At 42.8% G+C, this 26,008-nt stretch overlaps 1 protein-coding gene across 1 annotated transcript; it reads right to left on the reverse strand.

The window, feature by feature from the left end:
* Positions 1–951: 951 nt before the first annotated feature.
* YWHAG (tyrosine 3-monooxygenase/tryptophan 5-monooxygenase activation protein gamma) lies at positions 952–26,008 on the reverse strand. The gene is made up of 2 exons (XM_028109969.2): positions 25,716–26,008; positions 952–4,375 (listed from the first exon to the last, which is right to left on the reverse strand). Exons 1-2 carry the CDS (start codon positions 25,800–25,802, stop codon positions 3,719–3,721), a joined length of 744 nt encoding a protein of 247 aa, XP_027965770.1. The 5' UTR covers positions 25,803–26,008; the 3' UTR covers positions 952–3,718.

Raw genomic sequence — 26,008 nt, forward strand, 5'->3', positions numbered from 1 at the left:
CCTGGTATTTGTAGGCAAGGCTCAGGAGGGCCCAGGACGGCCCAGGCCTGGGGCTCCGACATCGTGGGAACTCAGGCACATCCGCCGCTTCTGTATCCCCAGCTGTGCCCATGGTGGCACTCAGGGTGGTTCTGAGCGACAAATGAGCCAACATAGGTGAATTCATCCAGTATGCAGCAAAAACTTGGTTCACACAAATCATTATTCCTACAATGTGAATTCTGATTACCCCCAAAATTAAAAAGCCACCCTCTTTCAAATACCCCGCACCCCCCACCCCTTTGCTGGAGCACACCCAAGCTGATGGAGGAACGCCTTTGCCTTGGCATTCTTCCTTCCTATAGACAAATATCCCTCCCCACAGTGATCAAGGCAGAACACCCCCACACCCGGGACGTGATTCATGGGGGGGGGTGCATTCTGACAGCTGCCACCAGCAACAGCAACGCTACTGAGGGCTCAGGCCACACCAGCTGAGGCTGCCAACCACCTCAGAGGGACTAGACGTAAGACCATTTATTTATGAACAGTTTTCAGCACAAAGAACCACCTCAACTAAGACTTAATGAGATCTCCAACAATACTGGGTGCCTCATTGGGAGACCGAACCAGGCAGACGACCCAGTTTCCATTTAGACCTACACCCCAAAGCTTGGAAGTTTCAGAATTTGCCCAAGGACCAAAAGGAGCCATAATTCAAACTCAGATCTGTGCTTCTCACAAATCATACCCCCTGAAAGGCCTTTAGAGAGCTATCTGAACATGCTCATTCTGTAGGAGAAACAATGGAGGCCCAAAGGTGCAATGATTTTTCAAGGTCAGAAAACACAGGTCTGACTCCCAGCTATAAACACTTTCCAAGACAGTGTTGTCCCTTGCCCCCAATCCAACCAACCCTTGGAAAGCAAAGGGAAATTAAAGTCATTTAAATAAAACTAAGTAGCACTGACATCAGATCTGTAAGTTTATTTGCTCAATGTACGACAGCTACATAATGACTCACATTCATGATATTCCATCACTGAGGAAAACTGCTAAGAATGGTCCGTGTGTGAAATAATTCATTAGAGAAACACGGAGTTGGAAAAATAATCACTGATTAGACCTTAAAAATAGTTCACTGCATAACATGACAAAAAGCACAAAGGCTCATTCAGAGAACATAGTCATTGTTCTCCTACACTGTAATAGTTATAATTTCACCATGACAAACACCAGACATTAAGATTAAGCTAACACTGGTGTTTTCTTTTGCTTCCCCCCCAGCCCAAAAAACAAAATATATAACTGCATGTCACTATAGCAACATCCAAAACAGATCAATTTGTTACGATCACTATTTGGTAGAGCAAACTGTACCCCCAAAAGGAAAAAATTAAATTAAAAAAAAAAAACTTTAAAAAATTTGAAGACTTAATTTTTTTTGTCATAGGAATACATAACACCTACAGTATAAGTTAATAAATTTCAAGCTACTGTATAGAAATACAACACTAGCATGCACAATATTGTATCAATAGAGTAATGGAGGAGTGATCATTTCATTGGAGAGACAGTATCAGAGGCAAGTGCATTTCTTTAAAAATAAAGAAAAGAAAAGAAACCATTCAAGCTGCTTAAATATCAAGTCTCCCGTTCCCTCTTCATTTTTAGCCCTCAGGTATAATTGCATCTTGCATTATTCTAAAAAGCAGCCAGAGCCAAAGCTGAAATTTAAAAGAAAAAATAGGTTTTGTAATTCCAGTAAATCATTTCCAAAGGCTACAAGGAAGGACACAACACTGCTCACTGGACATGAAGATAAGTTAAGGAAAGCCCCACCTACCCCCCCCCCAACATTTCCCATCCATGGCACTGACTTTAGGCCCCAGTGACGGCACAAAAGCTATACAGCCCTCTTCTAGTTCTGCTAGGGTTCAGTTAACTGGGACTTTTGCTCTAGCATATGGAGGGAACCTTCTAAGGAAAGTCACGCTGGGTAAACTGTGCCATGCTACAGGGCATCACCGTTCTGTTCTTCACTGTCACCTGGATCCTGTCAAACATCTTCATTTCCCAACTGTAAGTCCAATTTTGGTAAACAGCAAAAGCAACTGTCAGTGTTTCCTCAATTACTACTCACCTCTCCTTGACTAAATAAACCAAAGGAATAGACAAAACAAGTCTGGCGTCATTACCTAGATCTTGGGAGTTCATACCGTTTCTGATCTTGTAAAAAAGGCTGAACACACACTCAACAGGTCATGTTTTCAGACAGATTTTTCCAAAATGAGAATGAAGGACCTAAGGCTAACTGAGAACAGATTTGTGGAAACAGCAATGTAGTTTCCTTCGATTCCAGAGCGTGCGTCAACTGTACAAGAGAGAAAGGACTCTCCCGCTTCAATGCTTTCGTTAAAAAGAAAAAAAAATATTTAGAAAAAATCTTGGTCAAATATAAGTGATTTATTATCTGATAATGACTTTAGTTCATCTTCCGACAACAACTGCTTGGGGAAGGAGTGTTTTCAGGGAGGAAAAACAGACATGCTTACGAGGCTCCCAAAATTGGACAGAATGCTTATGAATAGAAGAGCTCTTCCTTTGGATTTTTCTACCAGTAAGCTTCTAGCACCTGAATTTCCACACACTGCACCACAAACTTCCTCAAGATGACTGCCCAGCTTCTCCAGCTCAACAGCGTCTCCACCCTCCCAAGAGCCACCAGCAGAAGGTCCAGTGGGGAACACTCAAGTGAAGAGTGATGGCAGCGTGATCCCTGAGGAAGGAGCTGTGGCAGCTTAAAAATCAGGAGTTCTCTGAAAATATCAACACAATAAATGACATACAGACCTGAATTTTCTCTATTTTTGTGGTGTTTAACGTTTCTATTAAAGTGATTAATCATTTTTGTGGTGGATTTGAGTTAAGAGGAAAAGGACAAAAATCCCACAGCCACCTGCCAAGCACCTATTAACCAAAACCTAAAGTAGCTTTGAATTCTCCTCAGGCAAGTCTTTTGGCCTAGGAGACAGCGAACAGCAAAACCAACCTGGATAAGGCTGACTAAGGATGTAAAGCCAGAATGACTAGCAAAGAAAAATACACAATCAATGGCTTGATGTTACATATGGCTGTAATGTAGAAATACTGTAAACTGCAATTTAGTGTTAATACTGTCAGCTAATCCGAGACTTCAGGAAACTGGCAAGGCCTAAACCATAAGGATAAACACACCTCATGTGCCAAGTCTGTCAGCTTGGGATTTAAACTAGTCCATGGCTGGTCGAGTACACCCTGAAAAAAAACGCACAGCTAAAAGATGAGATAGAAAGTACCCAAAACGTAAGACGAGAGCGTATGTACATACAAATCCTTACTGGAACCACAGAACTTACTGAATGAGGGCCATCCCGTTTCAGTTTTCTTTTCGTCTTAAAACCCTATTCTCTAGCAATAAGTTAGATTAAAGACAGACAGCTCCACCTGCATTCTCTACAGAACAGTCCATACGCCAGTGTGAGGCTGCTATTCCAATACCAGCACAGCTAGCCTGACTTTCCACTAGTGGTATTTTGGCAAAAATGTCAAAAGAGGCAATCAAAGACAGGACAGGTCGTGGGCTTCTCCCTAGGAAGGTCGTCCCTCCCTTTCCCTCCCCCACCCGACCCCCAGCTCATGGGAAAAAATAAAGACTGCAGTAGTAGCATCAGCGGGCGCTGCCAGTCCACCTGGGGCCTTAATTGTTGCCTTCGCCGCCGTCGTCGTCTTGCTGATCGCTTGTCCAGAGCGTTAGGTTGTCGCGGAGGAGCTGCATGATGAGAGTGGAGTCCTTGTAGGAGTCCTCGTTCAGAGTGTCGAGCTCGGCAATGGCGTCATCGAAGGCGGTCTTGGCCAAGTGGCAGGCTTGCTCTGGGGCGTTCTGGATCTCGTAGTAGAAAACGGAGTAGTTAAGAGCCAGGCCTAATCTAATGGGGTGAGTAGGCTGCATGTGCTCCTTGCTGATCTCATGGGCTTCGCTATAGGCCTTCTCAGAGGACTCCACGACGGTCGCCCTCTTCTCTCCAGTGGCGACTTCAGCCAGGTAGCGGTAATAGTCCCCTTTCATCTTCAGGTAAAACACTTTGCTCTCGTACTGGGTCTCACTGCAATTCTTGATCAGGTAGTTATCCAGCAGGCTCAGCACATCCTGACATACCGCTTCCAGCTCCTTCTCGATTTTTTCACGGTAAGCACGGACCATCTCAATCTTCTTCTCATTGCCATCTGCAGATGTCTTCTGCTCAATGCTACTAATGACCCTCCAGGAAGAACGGCGTGCCCCAACAACATTCTTGTAGGCCACAGACAGGAGGTTTCTCTCTTCGTTGGACAGTGGCTCATTCAGTTCTGTCACCTATGAGGAGGAGAGAATGAAGAATAGTTATGGTCCAGATGATGTTGCTTGGGTCGACCACATCTTCATGCCACTACAACACTAACAGATCCACCAGGTGACGAGAGCAATGGACAGAGTGGTGAGACTGTGCAGGTGCGTGGAAGGGGGACAGTTGGAACGAATGACAAAGAAGGAAAACACTGCAGCTGGATCAGTGGTGCCTGAACCCCTGCTTCTTCCCTAGAAAAGGACACATGCTTTTCACATAGCTGTTTCATTGAAGATCAAGTTGAGCTCTTAGATGACAAACCAAATTTGGATCTAAATTGCAAAAGGTCAATAGTTCTCTCCTCTAACGTTACATACATACCAATCCCGGGGATTTTAAGCACAGATGGCTGTTAGATGCCTCAGTTCTTTTGGCAATCAAACTGACACTTTCCTTCTAACCTTGTCTTGTTCCATCCCTTTTCAGAAGTCAAATTCAAGTTGCCTTTTGAGACAGGAGGTGGCTTTTCTGCTCTTGGGTTAAGACTATATGAATTACAAACCTCAGGAAGGGAAGTCAAAACTGGGGGCACGGGACTGAGTCTGAACACTGAGATATGTTAGCAACTGTGAGAACACATTTGTTGCACGCCGAACACTATCAGTGATACAAAAGAATGCAGAGACGAGCAAGGTACTTCTAAGCTGAAGTGGCCAAAGCAATTAATGCTTCCTTCAATATGGGCATTTCTAAGTTTCAATCTTCATCATCCCAACAATTAATCACCCTGAGGAAACTAAAGCAACGTCACACCAATGATCTATATTTTTATGACTACCAAACAACTACTTATAACAAAAAAATTAAATCAAGTCAATAACACTACATTCACTTGTTACCTCATGCCTGTCATTATCAGAGCCATATACTACTGTCCACCACATAACACAGAAACTTTTACAAGGAGGCTAGAGCTTATTTTTTATTCCTAATCAGTCAGCACATTTTTATTTGTCTGGCTATTGTATCTAAACTGGTGTATACTCAGTGGCTAAGCCACAACATCAAGAATCCCAGGTCATCAATTATTTCAGAAGGACTAGATACTTCTCTCACCTTGTCCTCTCCTACCTTTGCCTCCAGTCATAACATGTTAAGTGTAACAAAAACTTCATACTTCTGCCTTTTGTTCTTCTCCCCCTGCCCAGAACACTTATACAAGTGTCAAGAACCAAGTTAACAGTTAATATGCACATCCTCTATGAAATCTTCCCCATCTCCTCCTTCCACCCCGTTAAAACTGGCCACTCTCTTTAATCCTCACTGATCCCTGTGTGGATCAACCACAGCATCTATATAACATTTGTTATTACTTATAGATATGAAGGGGGGCAGGGAGATATAATCCAAAGTGAAAGACCCAAACTATTTGGGGGGGGGGGTTGGGATACCAAGAGACTTTTTTCTGTGTGTGAAATCATTCACATTTAGTATGTATGGCACTTTCATAAACCGTGAGGCGGGGAGGGTTATGCTTAGCACAACTGGTTGTGTAAATTAAATAGTATCTCTCAGGAGATAATTAAATCAGAACACAAATCAAATCATACTTATTAGTTTACTGCAAGCAATTCATTCTTTGAAAGAATTAATCATGCTTTGCTAATTCCCACAATATATAGCAAATGACAAATACTCAAATATTTTTTTTAAAGATTTTATTTATTTGAGAGAGAATGCAAGCGCACACCAGTGGGGAGAGGGGCAGAGGGAGAAGCAGATGCCACACTGAGCAGGGAGCCTGATGTGGGGCTTGATCCCAGCACCCTGGGATCACACCTGAGTCAAAGGCAGACGCTTAACCGACTGAGCCACCCAGGTGCCCTATACTCAAAATATTTCCTATACTGATTAGCAGCTTTTCTTATGTTACAAATGCATGTTTTACTATGCATTTTTGATTCTCCCATTATACTAAAGAATAAGACCTCTACCAGACATGGCCTTCTTGTGAAACAGACGGTAGAGTTGGGAAGACAGGGTTTCTGCACTACTGGACTTCAGAGCAGAAGGAAACCAGGACAGAGGTGCTTTCTGTTCTATGACCCTCGACCCCCATTCCCCTGTGGAAACACCACTTCTCTGGCATGAGGCAGCTCATATCATCTTACATCCAATTCTTTTTTTTCTCCCCACATCCATTTCTTTACATATTCTAGGCTTTGGAGACCCTCTGCTCAACCCACAGACCACAGTCACTCCTGCTGATTTCTGATGTGTATTCACCTAACCCAGAAGATGGGTTTTCCCAGTCCCACCATTTACTAAGTGACCTTGAGGCAAAAATTTCATCTCTCTGGGCCTTGATTTTCTTTTCTGTTAAACTCAGATTTCTGCCTCTTTCATAAAGTTATTATAAGAGTGTATCAGATAGGGCGCCTGGGTGGCTCAGTTGGTTAAGCGACTGCCTTCGGCTCAGGTCATGATCCTGGAGTCCCAGGATCGAGTCCCACATCGGGCTTCCTGCTCGGCAGGGAGTCTGCTTCTCTCTCTGATCCTCTTCCCTCTTGTACTTTCTATCTCTCGTTCTCTCTGTCTCTCAAATAAATAAAATCTTTAAAAAAATAAATAAATAAATAAATAAATAAAAAATAAAAAAAATAAAAAAAAAAGAGTGTATCAGATAAACGATAAAGTGCTCTTGACCCAGTAAAGTGACAGAGATGTGAGCAATTACTTTTGAGAATACCTTGAATGATTTTCCATTTTAATTCTCAGCATAAGAAGCCTCTAAATTTCTTACATAACCATCTGCTAGCTTATATCCCTGTATCAAGTATCGTATCTCCATTTCATCCTGTTCTCTCTTCTAAATTGAAATTTCCTTAGCTACCTTACATCACTTCCTTTCCATAAACTTTAGTTTCATATAGCCTGAAAAAACTCCCCAGACTGGCTTTCAAACAAGCTGAGGCCTTTGTAAGCCTCAGGCACGCATACCATAGGACTGCAGCCTATATTCACTAAATACCAAAGGCTGGCTGCCTCTAGTGCAACCTGATCACTGTCTCCAATGCAAAGAGAAGCCAGAGTGCCTAAGGCCATTGAGATCGATTTCTGGCCTTTCCCCTAAATCATGCTGTCCTTATTTCCAGAGCCAGCAACTATTTAAAGCTCAAATGACCTCACCAGTTCCCTATACTGCTGGGTCTCCTCCTGCTGCAAGTGAAGTATAGCTGCAGAGCCCAGAGGCAGCATTGTGTGCTTATGTAAAGTCTACATAGTTGCCTCAGACAAACAGGAACATGGAGATTATGAAGTGTCAATATCACCTTTACATACAGTAAACTCAACCACATTTGGAACATACCCAGATGTTCTCCGCCACTGAAAAACTAAGTTAGAGGGAAGAACCTTTAACTCTTAAAAAGTCTATTCAAATCGGAGGGGGAGACGAACCATGAGAGAAGATGGACTCTGAAAAACAAACTGAGGGTTCTAGAGGGAAGGGGGGTGGGGGGATGGGTTAGCCTGGTGATGGGTATTAAAGAGGGCACGTTCTGGGTGCCTGGGTGGCTCAGTTGGTTAAGCGACCGCTTTCGGCCCAGGTCATGATCCTGAAGTCCCGGGATCGAGTCCCGCATCAGGCTCCCTGCTCGGCGGGGAGTCTGCTTCTCCCTCTGACCCTCTTCCCTCTCGTGCTCTTCTCTCTCTCTCAAATAAATAAAATCTTAAAAAAAAAAAATAAAGAGGGCACTTTCTGCGTGGAGTACTGGGTATTATGCACAAACAATGAACCAGAGAACACTATATTAAAAACTAATGATGTGGGGCGCCTGGGTGGCTCAGTTGGTTAAGCGACTGCCTTCGGCTCAGGTCATGATCCTGGAGTCCTGGGATTGAGTCCCACATTGGGCTCCCTGCTCAGCAGGGAGTCGGCTTCTCCCTCTGACCCTCTTCCCTCTCGTGCTCTCTATCTCTCATTCTCTCTCTCTCAAATAAATAAATAAAATCTTAAAAAAAAAAAAACTAATGATGTAATGTATGGTGATTAACATAAAAAATTTTTTAAAAAAGTCTGCTCAAAGGAAAGTTTCTCTAAAAAACTTGAATCAGAATTTCAAAAATCTTTAAGATCAAAAGAACTTGTGAGAGAATCAATCTGTGATTTTTACATTAAAATAGAGATCCCAAAGGTACTAGTTTTGAAAGTCAAAAGATGGGGCATCTGGCAGGCTCAGGTCATGAACTCCCCAGGTCCTGGGATGGAACCCCACACATCAGGCTCCCAGCTCAGTGGGGAATCTGCTTCCCCCTCTCCCTCTGCTTATGCTCTCTCTCTCAAATGAATAAATAAAATCTTTAAAATACATATAAAGTCAAAAGATAACTTTTTTAAGATTTTATTTATTTATTTGACAGAGACGCAGCGAGAGAGGGAACACAAGCAGGGGGAGTGGGAGAGGGAAAAACAGGCTTCCCGCTCAGCAGGGAGCCCTATGCAGGGCTCGATCCCAGAACCCTGGGATCATGACCGGAGCCTAAGGCAGAAGCCTAACGACTGAGCCACCCAGGCGCCCCCAAAAGATAACTTTTAAAAGGAAAAAAATATGCTAATAGTGTCCAAGAAAAGATTTAACCAAGATAGAATGAGAGAATTCAATCTGGGAAGATGAGAGAGATGTATCTTCTGGGAAGGGAGGTAATTATTTTTCCAAACAGTCACTGAATTGTTTCTAAGAATGCAACACTTGTAAATACGGTCCCCAAAATACACTGTCCTGGCTGTTGTAAGATGTAGGAAGTCTGCATCCTCTGCATGTCACATGTTCTGCCTAAAAACAAAATTAAGGTTTCTCTCTTCTCAATGACTAGGATACTAGCCCAAGTTCAAATTTCTTTTAGTGAGCTAAAGATAAACAGATGAGTAAAAAGACCCCCAAAGTCTGTTATTCTCAGATAGTTAAAGGACAGTTTAAGAACTGGAACTCCCCAAATCCCAGATGCTAAGGAATCAGATATTAATTAGCGTCAACTGTTTTCCCCTAAGAGTTGATGCAGACTTTTCAATGGAAGATTAGCAACCCTTGAGAATCTTGAAAAGTTATTTAGATGACTTTCTGACCCCAACACTTAGAGCACCCAGTCTTTTACAATATCCTCAACTTATCAAGAACCTTAAATTGTAATGAATGCAACTTCATATATTTGATAGCTTCTTAAATAAGAAAAAAACCTCCATCAGGCTTATTTTATTTAAAATCTATTTCTATCTTGCAAAAGCTTGTGTAGAAGTTACAAAATAAGGGGCGCCTGGGTGGCTCAGTTGGTTAAGCCTCTGCCTTTGGTTCAGGTCATGGTCCTGGGGTCCTGGGATCCAGCTCTGCTTTGGGCTTCCTGTTCAAAGGGGAGCCTGCTTCTCCCTCTCCTTCTGCACCTACCCCCCCACTTGTGCTCTCTGCTCTACTAAATAAGATCTTAAGAAAAAAAAAAATGAGTTACAGTAGTGAATGTAAGACACACTGATTTAAGAAAGCTGAAAGTCTCCACAAAGAACTGGGTTCACATTCAAAAAACAAGACAGAGGGGATGAATAGGTGATTTTGAAAGGATTTTTAGGGTGGTGAAACTATTCCATATGATACTCTAATGGTGGATGCTTATCATTACACACTTGCCAAAATCCATAGAATGTACACCCCAAGTGAACCCTAATGTAAACCATGGGCTTTGGCTGATAACAATGTGTCACTGTAGGTCTCAGGACACTGATTTTTTTTTTTTTTTTAAGATTTTATTTATTTGACAGAGATACAGAGAGAGAGGGAACACAAGCAGGGGGAGTGGGAGAGGGAGAAGCAAGCTTCCCGCCCAGCAGGGAGCCTGATGCAGGGCTTGAGCCACTCAGGCGCCCCCAGGACACTGATTATAACAAACCACTGAGATGTTGATAGTAGGGGAATGCTGTGTGTGGGGGAGGGGGGCTGTGGGCAGGGATGGTACACGGGAGCTCTGTGCTTTCCACTCAATCTCACTAGGAACCTAAAACTGCTCTAAAAAAAAATAGTCTTGTAAAGAAAAGATGAAAAAAGGGGGGGACTAGCAGACACTAGGGATAACATTTGGCCCCATCTTGAATTTTTTGTGCCCCCTAATCACCTGGAAGTGCCAAGAGAACATGAAAAAGATAAACACAGTGATTGCTATATATGAACACCCTATACCAAAAACAGAAAAAATAAGATGACAAGGTGCAGGACGGGCATCAGTATCCACATAATGGGCACATTATCTATATACTGTACAGGCAGAGGAATAAACCACCAATCAGACTGGCAATACCAAAGTCTTGTGACTTGTGTGAAGGTGATGGTGTCAACAGCACTCTCATCCATGGTGGGAAACTAGAAACCGGTACAACCTTTATGGAGGACAATCTGGAAGGGACTAACAAAATTACAAATATTCAACAACCTTTTGACTCTGCAATGCCCACCCCTACCCCCGTTTTTTAAAGTAAGCTCTAAACCCAACGTGGGGCTTCAACTCACAGCCCTAAGATCAAGAGTCATACACTGCTGGGACTGAGCCAGCCAGGCACCCCTCTGCAATTCCCTTTCCAGAAACTGATTCACTGCATTTTTGCTAACAGCTAAAGCCTGGAACCACCTAAGTGGTCTTCAGCAAGAAACTTGTTAGGGGCGCCTGGGTGGTTAAGTGTCTGCCTTTGACTCAGGTCATGATCCCAGGGTCCTGGGAACAAGCCCCACGTTGGGCTCCTTGCTCAGCCGGAAGCCTGCTTCTCCCTCTTCCCCTGCTTGTGGACTCTATCAAATAAATAAAATGTTTAAAAAAATTATTTTTAAAAAAAGAAACTAATTAAGATTATGCCACATCCATACTGTGGAATTCTTAGATAGCCATTCAAAAAGTATGTCTTCTCAGTGTATTTCTAGAAAGGTGTGAAAACAGAGTGGCTGGGAAGCAGTCAAGATTGAGAAGACTGAATTTTGACCTGTTACAGTACCAATTCAAACAAACCCACTCCATAATTCACCCTGATAACTGTACCTACAATTAAAGTTTAAAACCAATTTTGAGAACCAAGTTAAAAAAAAAAAAGCCCAAAGGCAGTAATGTATTTGGTGGAGAGCCTGCTTCTCCCTCTCCTTCCCACTTGTTCTTTCTCTCAAATAAATAAACCTTAAAAAAAAAAAAAAAAAAGGTAGCACCATGTTCCTGAAAATGGCGAGTTACCACATGACTCAGCAATTCCACCAGTAGGTGAGTACATACAAGAGAAATGAAAACACAATGTCCACACAAAAACTTGTACACAAAGGTTCTTAGCAGCATTCCTCAAAACAGCCAAAAGCGAAAACAATCTAAATGTCAACTGGTAAGCAGACTAAATTAAATGCAGTATTATCCAAACAATGGAGTATTACGCAAGCATAAAAAGGAATGGAATGGGGACACAGGCTACAACATGGATGGCAGTGAAGACGCTATGCCAAATGAAAAATGCCTCTCAGAAGAGACCACATACTATAGGACTCCAGTGACAGGAAATGTCCCAAATATCTACAGAAACACAAAACAGACTGGTAGTTGCTTAGGGTTGGGGAGTTTTGAGGGTAGGGGAGTAGGCAGTGACTCCAAATGAGTACAGGGTTCCTTTTTGGGGAATAATGATTATTCTAGGATTCTGATCGTGGACCAGCTAACACAACCCTGAAATGCTAAAAACCACTAAACTATACACTTTTAATGGGTGAACCGTATAGTATGTGGATTATATCTCAATAAGGCTGTAAAAATAAAACTGCTGCACTACACCATAGGCTACACAGCACTTTCACACACACCAGCAATTAAACATTAACTCATGTGTGTTCAAGGAGTTCCGAATTCCAAATACTTCACACTTCGTAATACGTGGGCCTATACAAAGTCACTCGTCACAGAGCACAAACCTCTAATAATTAATTCTCCTCTTGTGGTTTCCAATAAACTCCTATGTAGTCTGATGTATGTTACTATTTCTCATCCCCTCCCCCAATATGAGAATGAGAGTACTGTGTAGGTTTACTGCTCGGGTATGCTTAAGCAAATCTGAAAAGGGCTAAGAAATTTATGTTCCCTACCACAAGTATTTTTCATTGTAAAGCATTCGATCCTGCCACTACTGGGGCGGGGGTAACAACAAGGAGAGAAACATACTGAGATTATGTACGTAATTTCCCAAAGTACAGACAATCCACACTAATAGCAAACCACAGTTCCTTCCCCTCCTACAGATCCTAAGTGAAGGTCTTCCACCCTCTACTTACACACCTGTGAGAATTCAGCCTAAATCCACCTTCAGAAACTGACTTCATGGGCACCTGGGTGGCTCAGATGGTTAAGCGTCTGCCTCCAGCTCAGGTCATGATCCCAGGATCCTGGGATCGAGTCCCGCATCAGGCTCCCAGCACAGCAGGAATTCTGCTTCTCCCTCTCCCTCTTCCCCTGCTTGTGTTCTCTCTCTCTCGCTCTCAAATAAATAAATCTTAAAAAAAAAAGAAACTAACTTCATGGTACAACCAAGGTTATCTCCCTACAACTGCCATGTGCTAGCCTTAAGAATTTTATCTCCCAGGGCCACAATCAATTCCTCAAAACAGGTGAAGGCAGCCCTCCTCAACTCTTGGTCTTGTCTACTTACTGTTTCCATGATCTGTATACAACTCCCCTCACCCTCCTGACTCTCTTCCCGCAAGTAAGCTGCTCTGTCACTACCCTGTAGCCTGCTACGGAGAATACAAGACTTCAAAGTTCAGCCGGGCTACCTGCTGAATGCAAGCAAACAAATGAGCTAGTATTTATAATTGCTGCTTTTATCATAGATCTGTTTTGGTGGAGACAGGGGTACGCTCCCAGCAGAAAATTAAACAAGCTGGTGTGTATACAAGTGCTATATGAACTATGGTACACTGCTGCAGTTTCTTAAAATCAGCTCTACAGAGATTACCTATTGAGCAAAAGTCAGGGATGCTCCGAAACACCCTACAATGCACAGCTCAGCCCCTCTGTAAGAGTGAAGACTATGATCCAAATATCAATGGTACCAACGTAGAAAAACCCTGTGCCAAGTTATCAATGCTCAGGTCATGATACTCATTCTTCCTCATACTGCACACTTCCGTGCTCTCATGCTTTTCCAACCACCTAGACACACTTCCAGAACCCATAAAGAAAAATGTGTCATATATCCTTCAAGTCCTAATTCCAATACCACATACACTTCCTTCCTGAAGTCTTCTGAAAAATTCTCAGGCAGCTCTAATCACTGCTCACTCTGTGTATGAGTAACTTTTACCTTGCATCTTGTATACTTACTCCTAATGCCTTGTACTGTTAAATGCATACCTTTTCTTTTCCCAGAACAACTGAAGTCCTTAGGGGCAGGTACCACATTGCACTCACCTATGAATCACCATGGTACCGAACAGTCACTTTTGAAATGTTTAGGTGACATGATGTATCTATCAAGCCCAGACTGTTTGCATAAGCAGCACTAATAGGGGGGCCTGGGTGGCTCAGTCGTTAGGCGTCTGAGCCTCTGCCTTCAGCTCAGGTCATGATCCCAGAGTCCTGGGTTTGAGCCCCACATTGGGCTCCCTGCTCAACGGGAAGCCTGCTTCTCCCTCTCCCGCTCCCCCTGCTTGTGTTCCCTCTTTTGTTGTCTGTCAAATAATAAATAATATCTTAAAAAAAAAAAAAGTAAGTAGCACTAACAATTCCTCCCAACCCTGTATAGATCTCCTTCCTTTGCAGTATGTTTTGTAGCTCCCCACCCCTATCATCTGCACTCTGTCATGTGACTTCCTTTGCAGAGGCCTGAAAAGTGCTTGTCAATCAGAAAGGGCTTGCTGCTGGGAAACATCCATGGCCACTGCAGTTTCAACTAGCCACACCGAGGCTGGCCTAAACCAAAACTACTTGGCCAATCAACAGAACTGTGAGAAATAAGAAATCTTTTGGGTAATTTGATACAAACAAAAACTAACTTAACTTATATGCTCATTTTAATACCATTATCTTGCAGGGGCGCCTGCGTGGCTTAACAGATGGTTAAGCATCTGTCTTCGGCTCAGGTCATGATCCCAGGGTCCTGCAATCAAGCCCCACATCGATCAAGCCCCACATCGGGCTCCTGGCTCAGCAGGGAGCCTGCTTCTCCCTCTCCCTCTGCCTTTCCCCCTGCTCATGCTCTCTATCTCAAATGAATAAATAAAATCTTAAAAAAAATACTATTATCTTGCAATGTTAAATTCTGCTTAAATTAACTTCTGAAAGTCAATCAGTCTCAATTCATACTGAGATCTCAGTTAATGCCCTATGTCACTTTCCCCCCAAAGTGCTACTGTTGGGTGCCATCCGCCACAAATGTAATCATGAAAAGCTGAATTTGGGGGCCAAAGTACAAGACTTTTAAGCAAAAATAAGGCCACTTCAGTAGCCTAGATTCCACCCATGGCTCCAGTCTGATCCCACTAAAATTTTTTCTTTTTTAAGATTTTCTTTATTTGACAGAGAGACAGCCAGAGAGGGAACACAAACAGGGGGAGTGGGAGAGGGAGAAGCAAGCTTCCTGCAGAGCAGGGAGCCCAATGCGGGGCTTGATCCCAGGACCATGGGATCATGACCTGAACCGAAGGCAGATGTTTAATGACTGAGCCACCCAGGCGCCCCACCCCCGCTGACTTTCTAACAATTAGGACATTTGTCAAAACTTTGCAGCTTGCTGTTTAACCCCACATACCAGGAAAACACCTGATCGAATGTCTTGAAAAAATTCAGATATACTAATTCTAGCACTCCCATGGCTAGTAGTCACATAACCCTATTCTAAAAAGCAATTAAATCAAAATTAGTTAAAAATTAAACAGCTTCTCAGGGCGCCTGGGTGGCTCAGTCAGTTAAGCATCTGCCTTCAGCTCAGGTCATGGTCCCAGGGTCCTGGGATCGAGCCCTGTGCCGGGCTCTCTGCTCAGCGAGGAGCCTGCTTCTCTCTCCCCTCCCTGCTCGTGCTAATAAATAAAATCTTAAAAAAAAAAAAAAATTAAACAGCTTCTTATACAAACCCATACTTACTTCCCTTCATAATAATTTCCTTTTAGGCCTTTTCTTGGGCTTCTACAACTTCCCCTGGAATCAACGTCCTGTTCGCCTATGTCCATACCTGTGTCCAGATCTCTGGTTCCACTTCGATTATCCAAGGCTATTCCTCCAAATTAATTATAAACAATAGTTCAACTATCTCACCAAGTTTGACAACTTAACCCACAAACCACACCCCTAACTAACCTCCTTGTTCAAAATCACTCACCTTTAAAATCAAACTCTTACAACCTCCATCCAGTAATACCTGTCCTCACGCCTACCTACTAGCTCGTGCTCCTAAACCCCATCCTTTCTCTCTTTTCTTTTAGGCTTTATTCCTTTCTTCTAAGGTCCATCAATTCAATTATTTTTGTATGAATATAAACTTTCCTATTGAGGTGAGAGGAGACAGGGAGAGAGACATCAACCTAAGACAAGTCCCTGCACATTAAGGTTTTTCTAACTTCAGCAGAGCCCTACTGCCTCGCCATCCTTACTTCCTCTGGCCTCTTCACAGAAGAGAGTGACCACGAGGGAAGCCGAGCCTTTTCTTAGCAGACAACTGGCGCTATCACTGCCTCCTCCCTGTGTGCCAACCCAGTGTTTCCTCCCCCTCACTATAAGCCCAGCAGTCATTCTCTCCCCTCGATCTTCCCTCCTCCTCACCTGCTTTTTCCCATTAACACATCACCCAAGTTCAGGACGAAAATAAGTGATGCCTTTTATCTCATTTATCTCATTTCTTATTTCCTGCAAAATCAAGTTCCTGAAAATAAGTCTACACTTCTCAGCACGTCCTCACCTTTCATTCACCCCTCACCCCACCACCCCTGCACCCAACTCAAAAAAGCCATCAACTGTCCTTCCTATTTCCAGTCCCCAACCAACATTCCTTACATCTTCAACTTAAATCTCTGTTCCTAAATGAATCCAACACTGCCAACCACTCCCCCTTTCCTGACTCGCTCTTCCCTTCATTAGCATTCTCTCCTGGTTTCGGGCCTTCGTCACTACCAACTAATAGGCTCAGCTTCCTTATTCTGACTCCCAACTCTCCGCTTTCCCTAGGTGACTTTACTATGCCTGGTTTTAATCATCATGGATAGACAAGTGACCCCGAATGTCCATTCCATGAACCCCATAAGGTGGGCCATGTATTCCCCAGCTCTGGGACCAGAGCCTGGTCATTAAGTGGTCCTACAAAAATATCCGTTTATTCGATGAACAAATAATATTAACAGTGCTTGCCCTGTGCACAGTGCTGTTCTAAGTGCCTTGCACGTGTTAACATGTAGCTGCCTCCACTTACATGGCTCCCCAAACTCAGCTCGACTACAATGGAATTCACCTCGTCCATTATTTTTCCTCCCTCCTCTTTGTTTCCAGCCATCAAACTCCCCCTCAGACCTGCCCTCACTGTCCTTGTCCAGGTTCTCATCCCTTCAGACTTGACCCCCATAACAATCTAATCAGTCTCTCTCCCTCTGCCTCACTGTCCTTTTCAATTTCCAAATCTTTTCAGATCAAAAATCGAATTATGGTCCTCGTCTGCCTACAGTCCTTCCAGGACTCCCCATAGTTTAAGGAAGAACTCAGACTTCATGAGGCCTTCTGTGAACTGGCCCCTACTCACTTCTGTGGGCTCTTGCTAAGAGTACCGCAAATGCACACACTACCGCAGCACGTTCTGCTCCTAGACACTCTGGAACTACACAGGCTATTCCTCCTTCCTCTATGCTCTCCCCCTCCCTTCTAGCCCAACACCCTACTCCAGCATCACTTCTGTACCAAATAGCCCCTGAAGTCCAGTGTGACTTCGATGTCCTGTTACTCTATTACTGCAATTATAGCTGTTTGAAATTTACCACTTATTTTCCTTTCCTCAATAAATGGATCCCCTTCCAAAAATCTCAAGTTTTCCCACAGGACCCTCAAATGGCAATAAACAGTAAAATGGCAACATATCCACCTAAATTACTGCTATCTCATTAAATTGGTCAGCTCCATACCTGTGAGCATGCATTCAAAGCCAGGGTGTCTGGGGCCAGACAGCCAGGATATATGCTTACTACCTACCCACCAGCATATTCATCCATCTGAACACCCAGCAGTATACTGACCTTAAGGCAAAAATGATTTTTTAAAAAATGTTTGGCAGGGGCGCCTGGGTGGCTCAGTCATTAAGCGTCTGCTTTCGGCTCAGGTCATGATCCCAGGGTCCTGGGATCGAGCCCCGCATCCGGCTCCCTGCTCTGCGGGAAGCCTGCTTCTCCCTCTCCCACTCCCCCTGGTTGTGTTCCCTCTCTCCCTGTGTCTCTGTCAAATAAATAAATAAAATCTTAAAAAAAATAAAATCAAATAAAAAATGTTTGGCAAGCAACAAAGCCAAATAAAAGCAAAGTTGTTTCCTCACATCGTCCTCAACAAACCAATTGGGTTTTAGCTCCTTTCAGATTAGGGATAAAAGCCAGAAATAACAGAAGAATCTACCTTTCCAAAAATAAAACAAAAACTAAGGCAGTAAGAGAGGAATCACAGTTCTGTAACGATTGAACTCTTAACACCACCCATCCTCTGCCCCTTCATGACCCACCCAGGCTTTCATCCCCCCACCCCCATGAGAAAAGGCTGATGGTAGGCAGCACTTGCATTTCAACAGAAGAGAAACACCTCTGAAAATCAAGATAAAAATGAAAATCATCTGTCATCTGGATTAAATGATTTAAGCAAGAAACTACATTAGAGGTTGCCAAATTTGAATGTAGAGAGATCTTGCTGGTAACTTGAGCATTTATGGCAAATGAGGGGTAATTTTTGGTAAGAAGCCATCTTCCAAGATGGTAAATCCCAAGGGGGCCAACCAGTAGAAAGTACATAGATAAAAAACTGACTGCTATGCTGACAAATGGTGAAGCTGGTTGTATGGACACATATTCTACTATTCATCTCTACAAGTGTTTGAAAATTTCACTATTAGTGTTTTCTTTTTAAGTTTATTTAAGTAATCTCTACACCCAAAGTGAGGCTTAAACTCACCACCCAGAGATCAAGAGTCTCATGCTCTTCCGATTGAGCCATCCAGATGCCCCCGTGTTTTTTTAAAGGTAATCATTCCAACCACAAGAAAGCAACAAAAGGGAGATTTGCTGCTAGCAGTCAAGCTCCCTATGACTTTTTCTTCATGTAGTAAAAGTGCCATAGGGTATCCTTGAATTTTGAACCATGTGTATGTAATGCCTATTCAATTACATTTTTCACTACTTTTAAGAAAACTCAGCACCTACTAATGATTTTAAGAACCTTAAAAATTATGCTTAGTCTTTCAGCAATTCCACTTTTGGGTCTCTGTTCTAATATATAAACTATGTTGAAAGCTTTAGCCACAAAGGTATTCACGGCACTATTACACAAAATTGGAAAGAGTATAAATGTTAAATAAAAGACCCTTGAAATAATGTCAAGAGAGAAGGCAAGGTACAAAAGCAAGCCTAATAAACCCTACAGAAAAAGACACGGTGGAAATATCCCCGCATGGGGAATTATTATGGTGATACCTGTTAATTTTCCCCCAAATTTCCTAACATCCTAAAGGCCAGACATTTTTGTCATCAGTAATCAGTCCCATTGATGACAGCCTTCCAAAAACCGGACCCCCTTAGAAAATAACAGCATCCTGGAGCCTGGGTGGCTCCATCCGGTTAAGTGTCTGCCTTCGGCTCAGGTCATGATCCCAAGGTCCTGGGACAGAGTCCCACATGGGGCTCCCTGTTCAGCAGGGAGTCTGCTCTCCCTCTACCCCTTCTGCTCATGATCTCTCTCTCATGCTCTTTCCTCAAAGTCTTTAAAAAAAAATAATAGCATCCCAAAATTCAAAATATTCCTGAATATTCCTTCTCAAAACAAACAAAAAATTAGGGGCGCCTGGTTGACTCTTGATCATCCTAAGTTAGAGCCCCACAATGGGTGTAGAGGTAACTTAAAAATAAAATCTTAAAAAAAATTTTAAAGAATATTCCTTCTCTACTACCCAGTTGTTCCAACGAGCTTTTCCGTGCCTTGGGATGTTCCTTCCTGCTGTTCTTAGCCTATCTTATTCTCTCCTTGCCCGTCTGGACTGGGTCATTTTTAACTTAATAGAAAAAATCTAGTGCCTGAGGTCCACTTCTACTGCACAGATGTAGTTTAAAAAGACTAGATATAGGTCATATGTGAAGAGTGGGAGTATCATTTGAAAATCGCATCTATCCACCCGTCCACCCATGTCAGGCAGGCCCTCCTGTAAGACTGTGTTGGCAAGAGGATAGGACCATCTGCATGGCTACTAGATCCACGCCGGGGCCACCAGGGCAGAGGCCAACTCCTCCACCTTTTCATGTTAGACTGCTACAAAAAGAACACTGTATTGATCTGAATGGTACTGCATTGAAACAATTCAGTTAAAAAAAAAGTTTAAGCTTATTTCCACATCCTTGAAGTACTGGCACCAAGAGACCAGTTAGATCCAGGTTATTTAAATATGGTAGGCTCAAGTGTCATATTAATAATTAATAATTCCTTTCAGAAAGCTCAAGAAATTGAAATGACCTATCTCCTCAAAACAAACCTGCATCTTTAAAAGCCTTCCTCTTGTTACCTCTTAGCCTTTTCTCTGCAGCCGCTCTGCACACTCGGCTGTGGGGGAGGAGGGCTAAGGGATTCCTCTCGAGCTCCTGTCATTACTTGTGCAGCTGCCCATTGCTGTCACTGTCCTATTCCCAGTTCTGACACCCCTGTTCTAGGAACAGAATTAAGAGGAGAAAGCTGACCCTACACCTGAATCCTACTCAGTTTGGCTTTTGATCTCTCCAAAAATAAGATCTTGCTCCAAGACCGAGTTTACTTGGAGATGTACTTTCGAAATCTCATGGAAAAAAATCTACACATGTGAGAACACACTCATTCCCATTTACCTACTCACAACCCAGCTAACACTAAGCAGCACATCAACAGTCTTCAACTTAAAGAAAAATCTCCCTCTGTGGACACACCCTTACAGGTGAAAAGCTGATGACAATTTGCCTTAGATTTCACTAGTTCTTTAGAAAGGAAGAAAAAAAAAGACCAATGCAAAGTCCTTAAGATTTAATTTTTATTGTTGCTGCAAAATCATGGGACCAAATCAATTCTTTAACCATTTATCTTAAAATTAAAGCTCTCTTTTGGGAACTTCTACTGATCACTTTTCATGGAACTGTTTTTTTATCCAAATTAATAAACAAGTAAAATCAAAATTCAAGGACCTCTACGAGTGCCAATTTAAAGTAAGATGATGTAAGGGCGCCAGAGTCCCACATCGGGCTCCTTGCTCGGCAGGGAGTCTGCTTCTTCCTCTGACCCTACCCCCTCTTGTGCTCTCTCTCAAATAAATAAAATAAAAATCTTTAAAAAAAATAAATAAAAATAAAGTAAGATGATAGGGTGGTAGTGAACCAAAATCATATTGGATACCTAAAATAGAATTTGGGGAAGACAACAGGAAAATGATTATGAAAGGAAAGACTACAAGGCAGCTGGCTGGCTCAGTTGATAGGGCATACGACCCTTGATCCTGGGGTCATGAGTTCAAGCCCCACATTGGGCACAGAGTTTACTTAAGCAAAAAAGACAAAAGACAGTGATTTATGTGTGATTTCTCCCCCTTGACTATTAAACCTGTAATATGGTCTGTGCTTTTCTTCGACATCCCATGGCATCTGATAGCAATACAGAAATAATCAGATGCCCGGCCAGATAAAAGGGTGAAGGCTGGTGATAATGGGAGTGAGACGCTCTTGGCAACCTCAGAAGCCCCCTAACGATGAATTTAACATCATACATAGGGGATTCCCATCAGTTTAGCATCCTGTGTTTGAAAAGCTCACCCTTCTCAATGTGCTGTACAGTGTTCATTAGAGGACCGTTGCCCCACAGCAGGGAAAGCATTTATAACCAAGTCAGAATTGGGGTGGAAAATGAGTCAAAGTAAGAACCCAGCAACATTTCCATAATCTCCAAATAGTTAATAGTTTGTTCCGATTTCAAATAAATTGTTCTTATTAATTTGGGGGAACATCATCTGGTTTTAAAGCTCTGTAACTTCTTAAATATAAGCCTAGCTAAAAGAAGTTTCTTTTTCCAATTTATGCTGAAAAGGTTCAGATGTCAGAAAACAAAGACAAAAGGGTGCCGATTACCATTGGCTGTGAGCTGCTGTGGTTACTTCATTATTGACACATTCCTGAATCAGTAATGTTTTGAAATCCAGCCAGCTACAGCCAAACCATCATCCCTTTTTAGAAATACCATTTTTTCATTTTTTCAACTAGAGATGACAGTTACACAACACTGTGAACGTGCTGAATGTTACTGAATTGTACATTTGAAAATGGTTAGTTTAATTATTACGTGACTTTTACCTCAATAAAAACAATCATTTTCTTTACTTTTTAATAATTTAGAGTTTGGCTTAATGAATAAATGTTTCCCAAAGGTACTAGGGGATGAAATTCTCCCCATGGTCTGCTATTAACCCAAAGCTCTGTAACAAGAATATACATTTAGCAACACCTTTTATGTTGATGTAATTCAAAAAATATAGAAAGGTTTTTTAAATAATTACAAAAAGCACTTAATATGTCATTTCAGTTATTGCAAAGAATACTACATAAAAAGCCAACTGTTATCTGTATTCTTTCCACCCCAAAGAAGAGAACAATTGAAACCACATGACTCAGAATAATGGCTGGCAAAACTCCACCTCTGAAGTCCGCAGAGGTGTCATTACTCCATTAGTGATAATGGTTATTGATCTAGCGTCCTGGAAGAACTAGCAGGAAAAAGAGAATATTTAAGATAGTAAGAATTTTAAACTATATTGATTCTAAGAGCACTTTTTTTTATAATTAAGATAGCCTTTTGCAGCCAGTGCCCCCTAACCCAGTCACCTCAACAAGATGAGCAGCCCAGAACCTTTTCTCCCTCCTGAGGCAAGTACCAGTAGCCTACTTAGCATATTAACTTCTGAAGAAGCTATTAGCATCCCAAGGACAAGACAGAATTGTCTAATAAGAAACATCTAGGCGTTCACTCCCCCTTAAATGGAAGACTACAGGTTTCTCTTAAAAAACTAAACTTCTGGGGTGCGTGACTGGCTCAGCTGGAAGAGCATGTGACTCTTGATCTCCGGGTCGTTAGTTTAAGCCCCGCACTGGGTATAGAGATTACTAAAAAAAAAATTAACTTTAGGGGCCCCTGGGTGGCTCAGTCATTGGGCGTCTGCCTTCGGCTCAGGTCATGGTTCGAGGGTCCTGGGACTGAGCCCCACACCGAGCTCCCTGCTCAGAGGGTAATCTGCTTCTCCTCTCCCATTCCCCCTGCTGTGTTCCCTCCCTCGCTGTGTCTCTGTCAAATAAATAAAATCTTAAAAAAGAAATGCTAAAAAAAATTACCTTAAAAAAACAAACTTCCCCCTTCCTTCTTCAAAACACTGCATGCTATTCCCATCCTGGTCACCCACACACAACTACCACTCTGCACATGTCCCAACAGTATTACTAGGGTAATTTCATTTAATGCAAATAAATTTAATCCCATCATCAGGATGATTTCAGCCTTAGAAGGGCACTCACTTGAGTGACAGGACTGAGTATTTTCTTTGTATCTTTCTGTACTTTCCAAATTCTCCATGATGAGATGACTTTTATAAACACAGGAAGAAACAAAGTTTTATAAATAGTTACTATTTTTGAGCACCTACTACATTCCTTATTTAATCCTCCCAAGTTTTTCAAGTAGATATTGACCTATTTTACAGATGAGGAAAATGAGGGTCAGAGGTAAGCATATTTCCTCAGTCACAGTAAACAGGTTTGAAAAAAGGTCTGCTTTATTTTACAAACTGTTCTTTCCTCCATACTCTGACAAGAAGCAGAAGTATAAATATGGCAAAAGAGAACTTTTCCAAATCTCAATGTAAATGTTTTGTAATGAATTCTCACTCTCTAACATTACGGAATATGAACCAGAAAGTCTTAATTTTTAAGGCTTTTATTAAAACCTGCCAACTTAATAATTTGCAATAAACCCAAGCATACAGCCCACCCCAGCACTATGATCAGAAGACATATTCTTGTTTAAAACTGCTATTTTTATTCCATTATTGTTCAATTTTAACGAAACAAATGTTTTAAAATACAAATTATCTTACACTCTTGTGAGTAAACTAGAAATTGGAAAATGAAGATGCACATCTAGAGGTCACTGATTTGCATGCCTAAAGGTAAATGAAATCCTTATTTTTTGGACCAACTCCTATCTGGTGAATAAGGTAAAGTGCTCAATTCCACCTGCTTATCTGCTAATTTCTGCATTACCTTGGACAAATGCCATTTGCATACTCCCTACCAGCCCTTAGGTGCATTGCAGCCTCTGTGTCATTGTGTGTGACATCACTGGGTTGCTATGGATATAGGTGCGAGGTCACTCACTTTCCTGTGAAACTAGAAATATGGAAAAATTAGAAGAGTCTAAATAGCATGAACTAAACATATTTCCAATACTGTTATCTATTAAACGCACAAGTTATCATTTGAGCTTTAAAATGTTTTAAGACAGCATCTGTGGCAATACATTAATACAGCAATACTCCCAATTTCAGAATCAGGGCTCTTCCTTAATGAGATAAAAATCGTTTTCGTTAATGTAGCTGGCTTAAATAAAAAAGCATCAGCATTGTTATCTTTTATGAAATAGCAAAGCTATTCAAGAATTAATCTGTGATACCTATATTGCTTCATTAAAAAGATTTAACATGCAAGAAGATACACTCCTGAATTCACTTCACACTGGAAATGCATTTTCAAAACCTTTGTTACATAAGGCAGGAAATTAAATATTAAGATAGTGGGAAACCTTAAATCATTCATTAGATAATTCTCCATGTTTCATTTAATAATGCCCAATACTTGCCCCCTCCTCTAATATCAAACTCCTTGATAGCCTATTAGATAAATGTAGTGTTACTGACAAAATGGTGCAATACAGGCAGGAATCTGCATCCCAGACAAAATGCGACAACTGGCGATCAGCATTCTCTTTTCATCAGTATGAGGATGCGCTAGCTTTTCTTAAAAAAAAAAAAAAAGCCTCAGATATACCTAAAACAAATTATTTTTTAAAAAAAGACTTTTTCTCCTTTAAAATAACTCCTCCCAGCCTCCACCCTGTCTAGGCTCTCTGCAATATGACAAATGCAGAATCTTCTAGAATGACTTGATACTGCCTCCCACCACTGCTTTGTTTGCAGTTATCAGATCAGAGAGAATATTTTTTCAACTTATAGGAATTTCAACAGATGTGTGCCTATATTTAAAAAAGAAACAGCATGTGTCACAAATTGAACCAGTCAGCTAAATGCACAGCCTTTATTTTAAAGACAATACCTACCCTTTACAATACAAAAAAAAATTAGAAAAAAATGGAGAAGACATGTTGTGAACGATCAATGAAAAAGCTAACGAGACATACGTTCCCCTTGCCTAAAAGCAAGAGGATCTGCTTTGGGGTATAGAGAAAGAAGAGCCTTTTGTTAAGAAAAACGTGAGAGCAGCAAGGAGGTTTCGGTTTTGCACCACTGAGCCCAGGGTTTCAGGAAAGCCTGTATTTTTCCTGGGTAGGTTCTAAAGGATCCATCAGGGGAGGCAGTGGGGAAGGTTTGGGGGGCGGGGTGGGGGGAGTATTAGAAAACCAGGAGACCTGATGAGTGAATGGGAAAGGCGCCGCCCAGACACCAGGGAGAGAAAGAGGAACCGCATCCATGCGGTCCCCCGCCCCCACGCCCAGGCTGGGAGGAGGGGAAGTGGGGCACAAAGGATGTTCACGGCCCCCGCTCAGGTCCCCAGCGGACCCGGAGACACGGGGCCAGAGACCCCGCTCCCGAGACCAGACCTGCAAGATCCCGCCCCAGCCCGAGCCCGGGGAGGGCCGAGGAGGCAGCGCCGCCAACCCTGAGGGACGCTCGAGGAGAGGCCGCGTCACAGCCCGAGTCCCTATCGCTGTCGGGGCCCTCCCCAGGTCCCCGAGTGGGTGGGGAGAGGCAGCCAACGCTGCAGTCGCGACTGGCGACTAGTCCCCGAGCTGTCCACGCGAAGACCCGCGTCTGCGAAGGGGCTGGGGCGAGGCGGGGGGAGGGGAGGAGAAACTCACGTTCTTCATGGCCGCGGCCATGTCGTCGTAGCGCTCCGCCTGCTCGGCCAGCCGGGCTTTCTGCACCAGTTGCTCGCGGTCCACCATCTTCGCGGGCTGGGTCGGGCCGGGTGAGGAGACCGGGGCGGCCTGAAGGGCTCGGAGGGCGGCTACGACGCGGCTGGAGCCCGTGTGCCGGAGGGACCGACCCACGAAGCGAGCAGCTGAGGCGACGACGGCGGCGCGGAGGCTGTAGCTCGAGCAGCGACCGCGGGACCAGGCGCGAGGCGGCTGCGGCTGTTGTGCGTGCCGCG

The sequence above is a fragment of the Eumetopias jubatus genome, unplaced genomic scaffold, assembly GCF_037043125.1.
Source record: "Eumetopias jubatus isolate StellerSeaLion01/CBP00866 unplaced genomic scaffold, mEumJub1_p1.0 scaffold_12, whole genome shotgun sequence".
Classification (NCBI taxonomy): domain Eukaryota; kingdom Metazoa; phylum Chordata; class Mammalia; order Carnivora; family Otariidae; genus Eumetopias; species Eumetopias jubatus.